Genomic DNA, 16,951 nt, shown 5'->3' with positions numbered 1-16,951 from the left:
TCAAACTGCTGATCTTTTGGTTAGCAGCCGCAGCATTCAACCACTTTGCCACCAGGGTTTCCCTCAGGTTAACAAATGAGCACAAATCATTTGTGCCCCAGGGACCTTTGATATTTTATGTAAGGGGGACATTACAATGTTTGTTCTTTTGTGTCTGACTTATTCACTTAGCATGTTTTCAAGGTGGATCCATGTCATACATAGCAAGTACCAGAGCTTCATTTCTTTTTATTATTAAATAACATTCCATTGTATGTCTATACCATATTTTGTTTATCCACTTATCTGTTGATAGACATTTGGGTTGTTTCCACCTTTTGACTATTGTGAATAATGCTGCGATGAACACTGGTGGACACGTATCTGTTTCTGGGTCCTTCAAGTTTCTTAGGTATATACTTAGGGGTGGAATTGCTACGTAATATGGTAATTCTATGGTAACTTTTTAAGAAAATGTCCAGCTATTTTCTATAACAGCTGCACCATTTTACATTCCCACCAACAATGCACAGGGCTACAATTTTTCCACACCCTCACTAACAATAGTCATTTTTCATTTCTCTGATAATAGTCATCCTAGTGGGTGTGAAGTGGTATCTCAATGTGGATTTAATTCGCATTTCCCTAATGACTGTCGATGGATACCCTGGTGACATAGTGGTTAAGAGCTACGGCTGCTAACCAAAAGGCTGGCAGTTTAAATCTACCAGGCGCTCCTTGGAAACTCTATGGGGCAGTTCTACTCTGTCCTATAGGGTTGCTACGACTCAGAATCAACTTGATGGCAACTGGTTTAGTTTTTCGGTTTTTTAATGACTAACGAGCCCTGGTGGTGCAGCAGTTAAGAGTTCGGCTACTAACCAAATGGTCGGCAGTTTGAAACCACTAGCCACTCCTTGGATCCTACAGGACAGTATGAATTCTTTATATATTCTGGATATTAAACCTTTTTCAGATATATGGTTCCCAAATACTTTCTCCCATTGTGTAGATTATTTGTTCACTTTTTTAATAAAGGTCTTTGATGCACAACCAAGTTTTTAATTTTGATGAAACCCAATTCATCTACTTTTTCTATCACTGCTTGTGCTTTTGGTGTCGTATCTAAGAATCCATTGTCAAAAACAAGGTCATAAAGCTTTACCCCCTATCTTTCTAAGGGTTTCATGGCTTTAATTTTTTCGTTGTTATATTTAGATCACTGATTCATTTTGACCTAATTTTCATATACGGTGTGAGGTATGGGTCCAACTTCATTCTTTTCCATGTGGAGATCCAGTTGTCCCAGCACCATTTGTTGAAGCGATTATTCTTTCTCCATTAAATAGACGTGGCGCCCTTACTGAAAATCAACTGTCCATAGATGTATGGGTTTATTTCTGGACTCTCAATTCCATTCCGTTGGTCTATATGGCTATTCTTATATCTGTACCAGACTGACTTTCATTACTATAGCTTTATAGCACATTTTGAAATCGAAAAGTTAAAGTCCTCCTACTCTGTTCTTTATCAAGATTGTTTTGGCTATTCAGGGCCCCTTGCAATTCTGTTTGAATTTGAAAGTCAGCTTTTCCGTTTCTGCAAAAAACACTGCTGGAATTCTGATACGGATTGTGTTGAACCTGAAGATCACTTTAGGTAGTATTTATCGACTACTTAATATTAAGTTCATGGAAAGTCCATAACACAGGATATCTTTCCATTTATTTAGGTCTTCTTCAATTTCTTTCAGCCATGTTTTATAGTTTTCAAAAAGCTTAATTCTTTGAGTTTTTACTGATATTTTAAAGTTTAAGTTCAAAAGTTTTTTTTTTTTTAATTTTTTATGACTAATATGTGTTATTCTATAAACAAAAGAGCCCTGGTAGTACAGCAGGTACAGTGGTTAAGCACTTGGCTACTACCCGAAAGATTGGTAGTTTGAACCCACTAGCTATTCCATGGCATAAAGATTCGATGATCTGCTCCTGTAAAGATTACACCCTTGGAAGGCCTATGGGACAGTTCTACTCTGTCCTATAGGATCAGTGTGAGTTGGAATCGACTCAACGGTAATGAGTTGGTATTCTATAAATATCTCTATTATTAAGACTTATTGCACTATATCATAACCATCATTACTAGAGTCAAAATCATTATAAATATCTTATTCTAAGTGTCTTCTGAGGAGATTATATAAGTATCTTAGTAATGCTCTTCAGTGCACTGCAGAGTATACAACCAACAAATGTTGGTAAAATTAAATTGAATTTTACCAACTAGATGTGCCTCCTTACAGAAGTATTTAACAATATTGTATATTTGTACTGATCTAAATTAAACCTCAGGTTTCTGACTTTTAAATCACTTCTGTTTTTAAATTTTTATATATTAATAGTATTATTTTTTACAGACACATGTCTTTTGGTACCTATGAACCTAAAAGTCCTCTTCACTTAACCTACTATCCCTCCCAATTTTACTCAGGAAGAAGTCTTTTCTTCATTGTAATTCTACAATGTAATAACTTGAAATTAAATATGGGCTTTTTCAGCTTTACTAGTACATGAACAATGTTCACCTTAATTACCTACTATACTAATCATACCTTAAAATAGGAAGGTAAATTATTTAAAAATGTGTTTCATCTATAATGATTTTACTCAAAAAGTCATTCCAATCACTAGTATAAATCCAAGTATTACTCTCCAGGGGTGTACACTGCTAAATAATTTGTCTAAATGTCAATAGCAATTTTCAAAAAATCCTTTCTACCCCCAAATTTTAAACATCTGTAAAAAATACTTGTTTTGAGAGTGGTTTACATTCATGACATTTGACCTTCTGCTGTAAAAAAAAAAAACACCACAAATTCAAGTCTCAAATACCACGCAAGCAGGAAATCTAACCATTTCTGCAGTAGCCATCTGTATGGTCCAATATCAGATATTAGTTCTAGATTGCACTAAGTCATGTGTTACAAATCTTTTTCTGCAGCCTCTATAATTAGTTGTAATTTGCCTCTTTTAAAATGTGTTTCTTATGGGACATCTGGCCTTGAAACTTCTACCTTCCCATTGAAAAAATACTTAGTGTCTGGATTTTTTTTTTTTTTTTTCCTTTTAATATGAAGCACTACATGGGTGGTATAACCAAGTCCAGACTTTAAAGAAAAATAAAGTCCAAGAACAGATGATGATTAAGAACTATTTCAGTATTGCCAACTATAGCTGAAAATAAAACTTTGTTGCAATATATAATTACCTACAAATTTCTCAATGAATTGCCCAAAGATTTAAAGTTCACAAAATAAATTTTCATGGGAACATAGCATTTGTCTATTTACTTCCAGGAACTACAATAGTAAAGTTAAATTCTACAATTCAGCTTTGGAATCAAAGATTTCATAAAAGGCAAAAAAGATCAGAGCCTACCAGTTTGAATATGACACTCAAAGTATCTACTTAAAATAGAACACGACTGTAATAGCTCATAAAAAATCCTAACTAATTTTACAGAGATTTAAGTAAGATTTAGAATACACTACAACTGCCTTAGGGTTCTTACGAAAATAATCATTTTAATAATACTCATCAATTCATTTAGGTTCTAGACAGCCTTCCTTAAAACTGAAAGTTAAATATGTGCTAATGAAAAAGTAATCAAAATGAATGACAGAGATGCCACTTCTTTGCAAGATAAAAATGAAGACATTTATCACGGTATTCTGCTGCCCAGACTTACTTATTCCCTAGATTAGAAAACTTTTTATACAACCACTTAAAACCAGTATTACACCTTTAAAAAAACACTAAAGAAATGTTAACACAGATCACAAAAGAAATTTTAAAAAGCCAGAGAAAAATCAGGTTCTGATGCCAAAACTTCAAACACAGCAATGAAATTTATCGTAAAGATTAAATTCAATATATTTTTACCTTACTGAAATAAAACCTGAGAAATTTTTTTCTGATTTAGAAATGTCATTTAAATAAAAATTCATACGGAAACTATGCAAGAATTTTAAAAATTTCACCTAAAAACAGGACACAATTAGGCCCCACTGCTGGAGTAAATACAGCTAAAAAAGCAATCTGCATGTTCCCTAAGAGGGCCACTTAACAGGGTACCTTAATAGGGTCAGATTAAAAAACATAGTACAGAAACATCTGTTAGATGTTTCAACCAAATTTAAGAACACCCTTTTGCAAATGGTTGTTACTTTAATAGGCATGTAAAAAATAAAAAGGATATAAGCTAAGATTTGTTTATGTAAAAGTTCACATATCTCAAAAGTTAAAGAAATAGCAAATACTAAAAACTATTAAAAATGATTAACATAAAGAAGTTAGTTCAGTAATTCCTTACCTGCATCCCATCTTTAAGTTTCAAAATGCATTCCATTGTATTGATAGTAATTACCACTGGTTCTGAACCCAGTTTTGTCCATGGTACATGAATCCGCAATTCGTGAATATGTCCACTTAAAAAAGTGAATGGTAATTTCAGTTCCTTAAAAGACAAAATATCAAAATAAGAGTTAATAAGTATTTAAATGTGTTTTAATTCTAAAATCCTAATTCGTTTCTTAAGAAACAAAATTTTCAACTAAAAATAATGAGAATTATTCTTTATATAAAATAAAACATCAAATAACTTGTTAAGCTATACTTCATAATAAACTACAAAATCGTATTTTAAGAGTTACATTTAATAAGCTATTTACCCTCTGTAGACATCAGTTTCCTATTCTGCTGAACAGAAATAATATATATTGACTGATACACTACACAGGCTCATTACATGGCAGTAGCAGTCGTAGCCATAGGCACAGAGAAGTAGACAGCAGGAGTACTTAAGATGACTGCACTGGTACACTTTACCAAATACCTGCCTAAAATAAATGCTCAAAATGTGTTTTTAAATAACAACTGAAATAGGATTGTAAGGCAGGCTAGAAAAGGGAGGTTAAATTGGAAACAGGAGAATGACCTGACAAAATATTGACAAATCTCAAAAAAAAAAAAAAACATTAGAAATGAAAATATAACTGTCAACGAAATTACTTTCTACTAATTTGTTTCATTTCAAAATAAGTTTTTTTAAGCTGCAAATAGAACTACCATGTGATCCAGCGATCCCATTCCTTGAACTATATCCCAGAGAAATAAGATCCTTTAGACGAAGAGGGCGTGGCCAAGATGGCAGAGCAGTCAGATGCGTCCAGTGACCCCTCTTAAAATAAATACCCGAGAAAACAGGTAAAACAATAATATTTATGACAAGCTAGGAGCCCTGAACATCACAGGTAAAGTTAGAAAACGGACTGAATGGCAGGGGGACAGGGAGATGACTCAGAAACACAGAGGAACTCCCGGAACTAAATTGCTGAGAACCCTCAGGCATCATTCCCAGGAGCAGCTGCAGCAGGCTGGTGATAGCGTTTGGCCGCAGATTCCTCAGGGAGAAACAGCCACCTGCACAACCTACTCAAACCTCCGGAACCAGAGAACAGCACTCTCGGCAAAAGCTAAGTACTCGTGCACATTATACTGTGCCCACAGGTCCCAAGCCAGCTTCAGTGACCGCTGATTTCCCTGGGCCGCAGATAGGTCCAGCTAAGCGTCCTGAGCCATTCTCCCAGCCTTGGAGAAGGAATAAATACACAATCGAGGGAAAAGATAAGCTGTCAGCTCCACTAACCTGGGGAGCAGAGAACAGACGCAGCTCCTGTCCAGGCATAAATGGTGCATGAACTTTGAATACCTGTCCCCCCGCATGGATCTGTGTGTGCCTATCTAAGAAGAATAGGCCCCTGTTGGCAGACTGCAACTGTTTCATCTGTGTGGTAGATGTTTCATGTTTGACACCGCTTTGCCTATTAAACATGGTCCTCACCTACACACACCAGGGGCCGACTAACTGCTGGCTCCACTCAGGATACCCAGCCACTCGCAATAGGGGTCCAAGGATAACTGGTACTCCCAGTCCTTACAACCAGAAGCACTGGGTGCGCCCATTGTCCATCTGTAAAACCCACCCACCTGTGCGCTCTAGGGAACAGAGACACGCTTTCCTCACAGACACTCGGGGGACAGTTGTCAGACCCCTGCCTTGTTCAGAGTGTGACCCTATGCTGCAACCTGATACAGGTACCTACATCAGTCACGCCTGCCCCTCTAAGAATGCAGGACAGAGCATGTACCATGTGCTTGATGACCAGCTACCTGGACACCTGAGCTGAATCCATACAAGAAAAGTGGATGGACTCCTAGGCTGATATACCTGTTAACAGCTCTAGCTATCTGATGACAGGACGTTACAGCTTCAAAGGCAAAAATAATCAAGCTAGTTCACTCAAGCAACCTACTTGGGCATATCAAAACAAAACAAGAAGCTGGGATATAGTAAGCAGACATAAAGTAAACTAATAACTTGAAGATGGCTCAGAGAAAAGAGTCAGTATCAAATCACATAAAGAAGCAGACCATGATCATTTCCAGAAGCTCTCAAAACAAAGAATCAAGGGATCTTCTAGAGGAACGTATCTTCCTGGAATTATCGGACACAGTATACAAAAGATTAATATACACTACTCTTCAAGACATCAGCAACGGGAACAGGAAAGAGATCAGGCAATATGCAAAACAAGCCAAGGAACACATAGATAAAGCAGTTGAAGACATTAAAAAGGTTATTCAAGAACATAATGAAAAATTTAATAAGCTACAAGAATCCATAGAGAGACAGCAATCAGGAATTCAGAAGATTAACAATAAAACTACAGAAGTAGACAACTCAATAGAAAGTCAGTGGAAGGCAGAATTGGTGAGATTGAAGATAAACCACTAGGCACCAATATATTTGAAGAAAAATCAGACAAAATAATTTTAAAACTGAAGAAACCTTAAGAATCATGTGGGACTCTATCAAGAGAAATAACCTACTAGTGATTGGAATATCAGAACAGGGAGGGATAACAGAAACTACAAAGAGGATCGTTGAAGATTTGCTGGCAGAAAACATCCCCTAATATCATTAAAGATGAGAAGATATCTATCCAACATGCTCATCGAACTCCAAATAAGGTAGATGTTAAAAGAAAGTTACCAAGACATACTATAAATTAAACTTGCCATAACCAAAGATATAGACAGAATTTTACAAGCAGCTAGGGATAAACAAAAAGTCACCTACAAAGGAGAGTCAATAAGAATAAGCTTGGACTACTCAGCAAAAACCATGCAGGCAAGAAGGCAGTGAGATGACTTACATAAAAACTTAAAGGAAAAAAATTTCCAGCCACGAATCATATGTCCAGCAAAACCGTCTCTCAGATATGATGGTGAAATTAGGACATTTCCAGATAAACAGAAGTTTAGGGAATTCGTAAAAACCAAACCAAAACTATAAGAAATAATAATGGAGCTCTTTGGTTAGAAGATCAATAATATCAGGTATCAACCCAAGACTAGAACACCGGACACAGCAATCAGATATCAAGGCAGACAGGGAAATTCCAAAAATAAATCAAGATAATACAACACTCAAAACAGGGAAACAGTGATGTTATTATGTAAAAGAAGACAACATTAAAACAATAAAAAGGGACTAAGAAATGCAGGCATAGATCTTTCATACGGAGAGGAAGACAACGCAATATAAAGAAATAAAAGTTAGGTTTAAATTTAGAAAAATAGGGGTAAATACTAAGGTAACCACAAAGGAGACTAACTATCCTACTCATCAAAATAAAATACAAGAAAAAAACAGACTCAGCAGAAACAAAATCAACAACAATGAATATGAGGAAAAGACAATAAACTACTCAGCACAAAAAAATTAAGTGGAAAACAGAAACTGTCAACAATACACAAAAAAAAATTTCACAATGGCAGCACTAAACTCACACCTATCCATAATTACGCTGAATGTAATTGGACTAAATGTACCAATAAAGAGACAGAGAGTGTCACAATGGATTAAAGAACATGATCCGTCTACATGCTGCCTACAAGAGACAAACCTTAGACTTAGAGACACAAAGTAAAACGCAAAGGATGGAAAAAATATATCAAGCAAACAACCACCACAAACAGGCAGGAGTGGCAATATTAATTTCTGACAAAATAGACTTTAAAGTAAAATCCACTACAAAGGATACAGAAGGACACTATACAATGATTAAAAGGACAATATACTAGGAGGATATAACCATATTAAATATTTACACACCCAATTACAGCACTGGAAGATATAAAAACAAACTCTAACAGCATTGAAAAGTGAGATAGACAACTCCACAATAACAGTACGAGATTTCAACACACCACTTTCGGTGAAGGACAGAACATCCAGAAAGAAGCTCAATAAAGACATGGAAGATCTAAATGCCACAATGAACCAACCTGACCTCATAGACATATACACAACACTTCACCCAACAGCACCCAAGTATGCTTTCTTTTCTAGTACACATGGAACATTCTCTAGAGTAGACCACATATTAGGTCATAAAACAAGCCTTAGCAGAATCCAAAACATCGAAATATTAAAGACCATCTTCTCTGATCATGAGGCCATACAAGCAGAAATCAATAACAGAAAAAGCAGAGAAAAGAAATCAAACGCATGGAAACTGAACAATACCCTGCTCAAAAATGACTGGGTTATAGAAGACATCAAGGATGGGATAAACAAATTCATAGAAGCCAATGAGAATGAAAACACTTCCTATAAGAACCTCTGGGACACAGCAAAAGCAGTGCTCAGAGGACAATTTATATCAATAAATGCACACATAAAAAATAGGAAAGGGACAAAATCCAAGAATTATCCCTACAACTTGAACAAATAAAGTGCAACAAAACAAACCCTCGGGAACCAGAAGAAGGCAAATAATAAAAATTAGAGCAGAATTAAATGAAATAGAAAACAGAAAAACAACTGAAAGAACTAACAACACCAAAAGCTGGTTCTTTGAAAAACTTAACAAATTCAATAAACCACTGGCCAAACTGACAAAAGAAAAACAGGAAAGGAAGCAAATAAGCGAAATAAGAAATGACATGCACGATTTCAAAACAGACCTAAAAGAAATTAAAAGAATCATCTCAGATTACTACGAAAAATTGTACTCTAACAAATTTGAAAATCTAGAAAAAAATGGATGAATTTCTGGAAACACACTACCTACCCTAAAATAACACAAACAGAGGCAGAACAACTAAACAAACCCATAACGAAAGAAGAGATTGAAAAGGTAATCAAAAAACTCCCAACAAAAAAAAAGCCCTGGCCCTGATGGCTTCACTACAGAGCTCTACCAAGCTTTCAGAGAAGAGTTAACACCACTATTACTTAAGGTATTTCAGAGCACAGAGAAGGACAGAATACTCCCAAACTCATTCTATGAAGGCAGCATGCCCCTGATACCAAAACCAGGTAGAGACACCACAAAAAAAGAAAATCATAGACCTATATCCCTCATGAATGTAGATGCAAAAATCCTCAACAAAACTCTAGCCAAGAGAACTCAAGAACATATCAAAAACATAATTCACCATGACCAAGTGGGATTCATACCAGGTATGCAGGGATGGTTCAACATTAGAAAAACAATGTAATCCATCATAAATAAAAGACAAGAAATGCATGATTTTATCAATTCATGCAGAAAAGGTACCTGACAAAGTCCAACACTCATTCATGATAAACACTCTCAGCAAAATAGAAGAAAAATTCCTCAACGTAATAAAGGGCTTTTATACAAAGCCAATAGCCAACATCATCCTAAATGGAGAGAGTCTGAAAGCATTCCCCTTGAGATCCGGAACCAGACAACAATGCCCCTTATCACCACTCTTATTCAACATTGTGCTGGAGGTCCTAGCCAGTGCAATTAGGCTAGATAAAGAAATAAAGGGCATCCAGATTGGCAAGGAAGAAGTAAAATTATCTCTATTTGCAGATGACATGATCTTATACACAGAAAACCCTAAGAAATCCTCAAGAAAACTACTGAAACTAATAGAAGAGTTCAGCAGAGTATCAGGATACAAGATAAACATACAAAAATCAGTTGGATTCCTCTACACCAACAAAAAGAACATCAAAGAGGAAATGACCAAATCAATACCATTCACAGTAGCCCCCAAGAAGATAAAATACTTAGGAATAAACCTTACCAAAGATGTAAAAGACCTATACAAAGAAAACTACAAGACATTACTACAAGAAACCAAAAGAGATCTACATAAGTGGAAAAACATACCTTGCTCATGGATAGGAAGACTTAACATAGTAAAAATGTCTATTTTACCAAAAGCGATCTATAGATACAATGCAATTCTAATCCAAATTCCAATAACATTTTTTAATGAGATGGAGAAACACAGCACCAACTTCATATGGAAGGGAAAGAGGTCCCGGACAAGTAAAGCATTACCGAAAAAGAAGAACAAAGTGGGAGGCCTCACTCTGCCTGATTTTAGAACCTATTATACTGCCACACTAGTCAAAACAGCCTGGTACTGGTACAATAACAGATACATGGACCAATGGAACAGAATTGAGAATCCAGACATGAATCCAGCCACATATGAGCAGTTGATATTTGACAAAGGCTCAAAGTCTGTTAAATGGGGAAAAGACAGTCTGTTGAACAAATGGAGCTGGCGCAACTACACATCCATCTGCAAAAAAATGAAACAAGACCTATATACCTCACACCATGCACAAAAACGAACTCAAAACGGATCAAAGACCTAAATATTAAATCTAAAACAATAAAGATAATGGAAGAAAAAATATGGACATTAGGAGCCCTAATACATGGCATAATCAGTACACAAAATATTACTAAAAATGCAGAAGAGAAATGAGATAACTGGGAGCTCCTAAAAATCAAACACCTATGCTCATCCAAAGACTTCACCAAAAGAGTAAAAAGATTACCTACAGACTAAAAAAAGTCTTTAGCTATGACATTTCCGACAAGCATCTGATCTCTAAAATCTACATAATAGTGCAAAAACTAAACCACCAAAAGACAAATAACCCAATTAAAAAATGGGTAAAGGATATGAGCTGACACTTCACTAAAGAAGATATTCAGCCTCCTAACAGATACATGAGGAAATGCTCATGATCATTAACCATTAGAGAAATGCAAATCAAAACTACAATGAGATCCCATCTCACTCCAGCCAGGCTGGCATTAATCCAAAAAACACAAAATAATAAATGTTGGAGTGGCTGTGGAGAGCCTGGAACACTTATACATTGCTGGGGGGGGGAATGTAAAATGGTACAACAATTGTGGAAATCAAATCAGAGCTTCCTTAAAAAGCTAGAAATAGAACTACCATGCGATCTCACTCCTTGGAATATATCCTAGAGCCTTTACATGAACAGATATATGCACACCCATGTTCAGTGGAGCACTGTTTACAACAGCAAAAAGATGGAAGCAACCTAGGTGCCCATCAGCGGGTGAATGGATAAATAAATTATGGTATATTCACACAATGGAATACTACGCATCGATCAAGAACAAAGACGCATCTGTGAAATATTTCATAACACGGAGGAATCTGGAAGGCATTATGCTGAGTGAAATTAGTCAATTGCAAAAAAAAAACCCAAAAAACTAAACCCAATGCCATCAAATCGATTCCAACTCATAGTGACCCTATAGGACAGAGTAGAACTGCCCCATAGAGTTTCCAAGGAGGGCCTGGTGGATTCAAACTGCCGACCCTTTGGTTAGCAGCCGTAGCACTTAACCCACTATGCCACCAGGGTTTCCTCAATTGCAAAAGGACAAATATTATATGACACCACTATTATAAGGACCTGAAAAACCGTTTAAACAGAGAAGAAAATATTCTTTGATGGTTATGAGAGTGGGGAGGGCGGGAGAGAGGGAAGGAGGGAGATGCATTTTCATTCATTAGATAGTAGATAAGAACTATTTCAGGTGAAGGCAAAGATAACACACAATACAGGAGAGGTCGGTACAATGGGACTAAACCAAAAGCAGTTTCCTGAAAAAACCAACGGTTCAAAGGCCAGCATAGCAGGGGCAGGGGTTTGGGGACCATGGTTTCAGGGGACATCTAAGCCAACTGGCATAATAAAATCTATTAAGAAAACATTCTGCATCCCACTTTGAAGAGTGGCGTCTGGGGTCTTAAACACAAGCAAGCAGCCATCTAGGATGCATCAATTGGATTCAACCCACGTGGAGCAAAGGTGGATGAAGAACACCAAAAAGGCAAGAGATTATGAGCCCAACAGACAGAAAGGGGGACATAAACCAGAGGCTACATCAGAAGAACTAAATGAGACCAGAACTAGATGGTGCCTCGTACAACCAATGACTGCCATAACAGAGAACACAACAGAGAACCCCTGAGGGAACAGGAGAGCAGTGGGATGCAGACCTCAAATTCTCATGAAAAGACCAGGCTTAATGGTCTGACTGAGACTGGGACTCCGGAGGTCATGATCCCCACACCTTCTGTTAGCCCAAGACAGTAACCATCCCCAAAGCCAACTCTTCAAACAGGGACTGGACTGGACAACGGGACAGAAAATGATACTGGTGAGAAGTGAGCTTCTTGGATCAAGTAGACACATGAGATTATGTAGGTAGCTCCTGGCTAGAGGGGAGATGAGGGGGTAGAGGGAAACAGAAGCTGGCACAACGGACACAAAAAAAGAGAGTAGAGGGAGGGAGCATTCTGTCTCATTAGGGGGAAAGCAACTAGGAGTACCCAGCAAGATGTATGTAAATTTTTGTATGAGAGATTGACTTATTCGTAAACTTTCACTTAAAACACAATAAAAATTTAAAAAAAAAAAAAAAGAGCCTTTACACAAACAGATATGTGCACACCCATGTTCACTGCAGCACTGTTTACAATAGCAAAACGACGGAGTCAACCAAGGTGCCCATCAACAGGTGAATGGATAAATAAATTATAGTATATTCACACAATGGAATACTACGCATCAATAAAGAACAATGATGAATCTGTGAAACATTTCATAACATGGAGGAATTAACTATTGTCTGACTCAGTTTATCAAATTAATAGCAATACCACTAAATTTAAAAAGGGTGAATACCAATAACTCTGGTGCCACCAAACACGGATTCAAGTCCAACCTAGCTCTAGAACTTACTAGATGAATGATACAGGGCATGCTGTTTCAAGTACCTGTGCCTCAGTTTCTTTACCTTTAAAATTTGGTTAGTTACACTATCATTGAAGATTAAAAGAATTAATTCATATAAAGTTCTTAGAACACTGAATTGCTCATAAAGAAATCATTACAAAGATGCTATTATTGTTATTACCAATGCGTGCACCTAATTTATGTCTTTAATCATTTTTTTTTTTAAGGTCAAAATACTAAAACTCTATTTCTACTATTCTACTCTACTAGAATGTCATAATATTTAAATATTTATCATTATTACATTAATTTTAAAGATGCAGTAACTCCTCTAAGCATTCATCAGGTGACGCAAGCTTATACTGATCAATGTTTGTAACAAAGACAATATTTACTGAGCACTCACTATATATGAGGCACTGTTCTAAGCACTTATTTAATTGTTTCTGCAATTAATCCTCAAGCAACCCCAAAAGTTAAATGCTACTATTATCCCAACTTTGTCGTTGTTGTTAGGTGCTGCTGAGTCAGTTCCAACTCCAAGCGACCCTATGTACAACAAAACAAAACACTTCCCAGTCCTGCGTCATCCTAACATCATTGCCATGTTTGAGCCCACTGTTGCAGTCACTGAGTCAGTCCATCTCCTTGAGGGTCCTCCTCTTTTTCGTTGACCCTTTACCTTACCAAGCATGATGTCCTTCTCCAGGGACTGCTCTTTCCTGATACCATGTCCAAAGTATGTGAGACAAAGTCTCACCAACCTCACTTACAAGAAGCACTCAGCATGACTTCTTCCGAGGAAGACCTGTTCATTCTTACTGTAGTCCATGGTATATTCAATATTCTTCACCAACACCATAATTCAAAAACACCAATTGTTCTTCCATCTTCCTTATTCAGTGCCTAGCTTTCACATGCACGTAAGGCAATTGAAAATATCATGGCTGGGGCAGGCGCACCTTGGTCCTCAATAATATCTTTGCTTTTCAACACTTTAAAGAGGTCTTTTGCAGCAAATGTGCCCAATCCATTACATTGTTTAATTTCTCAACTGATGCCTCTGTGGGTGTTGATTATGGATCCAAATAAAATAAAATCCTTAACAACTTCAATATTTTCTCCATTTATCATGAAGTCGCTTATTGGTTCAATTGTGCGGACTTCTGTTTTCTTTATGTTAAGGTGCAGCCCATACTGAAGGTTGTAGTCTTTTATCTTCATCACTAAGTGTTTCAAGCCCTCTTCGCTTTCAGCTAGCAAGGATGTGTCACCTGCATATAGCAGGTTGTTAATGAGTCTTGCACCAATTTTGATGCCCCGTTTTTCTTCATATAGTCCACCTTCTCAGATTATATGTGCAGCATACAAATTAAGTACGGTAAAAGGGTACAACCCTGACACACATCTTTCCTGATTCTATACTACGTGGTATCACCTTGTTCCATTCAAACGACTGCCTCCTGGTCTATGTACATGTTCCACATGAGCACAATTAAGTATTCTGGCATTCCCATCATTCACAGTGTTGTCTATAATTTATTATGATCCACATCCCAACTTTACTGATATAAAATCTGAGGCATGGAAAAGGTCAAGTAATTTCTCCAGGAGACTCAACTAGAAAAGCCAGGATTCAAAACTAAATATTTAGTAGTTGCAAGAATAACCACTATTAGAATAGGAGGAAGAAATGTAATATGTGGCTAATAGCCTCCATGAACAACTGTCCCCTTTGCCATGAGAAGAGAAGAATTGGATAGTGCCTGCTGGCTACCATTACTTAACATCTTGTTCAAAGCCTCTATAGAAAAATTCTGGTCAAAATGGTAAATGCTGAGCAGAATTTCAAAACCAAATGGAATTCCAGGTTTCTGGAGCCACAGAGGGTGGATGAACCCCTGAAACTACTGCCCTGAGATAATCTTTAAACTTAGAACTTAAACCAAAAGCATCCCCAGAAGTCTTCTTAAAACCAAACACTAGTTTAGCTTAACTAGTAAAGAATGTCTGCTTTAAGCACTGAGCTCTTTTAAGGCATATCTATATGGGATCAAATTAACAACAGCGACCTGAAAGATTATATAGGAAACAAAGGGGTAATGGAGAAACAAGAAAGAAAAGGAGGATGAGAACAGTTGCACAACTAAAAGAATGTAATTAATGTCACTGAATTCTACAAATAGAGAAAGTTAAATCAGTGTATATTCTCAACAACAAAAAATATAAGTTGTAAAACAGTTTAACATTAATAACCACTACTACACTGCCTGAATATGTCCATTATGAGCACTGGATATATTTCCACTGGTTATGCATATATTTGGACAATGAGCAAATTACATTTCACCTCTAACACCCCCTGACTTGTGCGACAGTGATATATTTGTAAAATGGCTATCAAGTGTGGTTGTCCATGGGTACAATCAGATTTTCTCAGGACAAAGTTAAAGGATGCCTGAATCAAACTCAAGGCCTTAGTATCATTAAAATGCTCAATGAGCTACTAATTAAACATTAATACAAGAGACAGCATTGTATATTAGAACATGGGATATTTAACCACAGGGTCCATGTTGGAGGTCCAATTATATTAGACTATAAACCATACCGTTTCCTCATCACAAGGCTGTTGTGAGACCTAAATGACAATATACTCACACATTATTTTTTAATAACAGCAGATCTTGTTTAACAGAACCACAAATGATTTCCTTTTAATTCTCAATTCCCACTTTTGAAACATAATTCTGTAATTTTTTAAATGTTTTATTTACTCATTTTTGTGCCTTCCTGTCATGAACAATTATGTCCCTCAGAAAATTTATCTATTTGGCTGGGCCATGATTCCCTGTATTGTGTGGTTGTCCTCCATTTTGTAACTGTAATTTTATGTTGAGAGGATTAGGGTGGGATTCTAACACCACCCTTACTCAGGTCACCTCCCCAAACCAAGGTAAAGGGAGTTTCCCTGGGGTATGGCCTGCACCACCTTTTATCTCTCAAGAGATAAAAGGCAAGCAAGCAGAAAGTCAGGGACCTCATACCACCAAGAAAGCAGCATCAGGAGCAGAGCGTGTCATTTAGACCTGGGGTCCCTGTGCATGAGAAGCTCCTCGGCCACGGGAAGACTGAGGAGGAAAAGGACCTTCTACTAGAGCTGACAGAGAAAGCCTTCCCCTGGAGCTGACATCTTGAGTTTGGACTTCTAGCCTTCTTTACTGTGAGGAAATAAATTTCTCTTTGTTAAAACTATCCGTTTGCGGTATTTCTGTTATGGCAGCACTAGAAGACTAAGACACCCCCTGTGTGGGTTGATATCTGGTTATTCGGCCCTGTCTTCTAGTCTTGGGTTGTTATCTGATATCACTGGTTCTCTAGTTGTAGGACTCCCTTCAGTATTTCCTGTAATTTTGGTTTCCTTTTTAAAAATTCCCTTAACTTCTGTTTTTCTGGAAATGTCCTAATTTCACCTTCATATTTGAGACAGTTTTGCTGGATATACAATTCTCAGCTGCAATTTTTTTTCCTTCAAGACTTCAGATATGTCATCCCACTGCCTTCTTGCCCACATGATTTCCCCTGAGTGGTCAAAGCTTAGTCTTATTGACTTTCCTTTGAAGGTGAGTTTTCGTTTATCCCTAGCTGCTCTTAATTTTCTCTTCATCTTTGGTTTTCACAAGTTTGATTATAATATGTTTTGGTGACTTCTCTTTAGTATCTACCCTGTGTGAGGTTCAATGAGCTTCCTGGATCGATACCTTCTCATATTTCACGATATCAAGGA

General features: G+C 36.9%; 1 protein-coding gene across 28 annotated transcripts in view; it reads right to left on the bottom strand.

Moving 5' to 3' along the window:
- The window catches only part of VPS13B (vacuolar protein sorting 13 homolog B), a 916,907-nt gene that overhangs the window by 886,972 nt on the left and 12,984 nt on the right, over positions 1-16,951 (bottom strand). For all 28 annotated transcript variants that reach the window (XR_010317809.1, XR_010317810.1, XR_010317811.1 and 25 more), the window contains exon 2: positions 4,348-4,491. Coding sequence is in view for 25 of the 28 variants with exons in the window: in XM_064267936.1 (XP_064124006.1) it covers positions 4,348-4,491 (144 nt within the window). In the remaining 3 variants the exon portion in view is untranslated. The remainder of the gene's footprint in view (positions 1-4,347; positions 4,492-16,951) is intronic.

The sequence above is a fragment of the Loxodonta africana genome, chromosome 14, assembly GCF_030014295.1.
Source record: "Loxodonta africana isolate mLoxAfr1 chromosome 14, mLoxAfr1.hap2, whole genome shotgun sequence".
NCBI classification, from domain to species: domain Eukaryota; kingdom Metazoa; phylum Chordata; class Mammalia; order Proboscidea; family Elephantidae; genus Loxodonta; species Loxodonta africana.
This window is presented reverse-complemented; position numbering and strand designations above follow the sequence as displayed.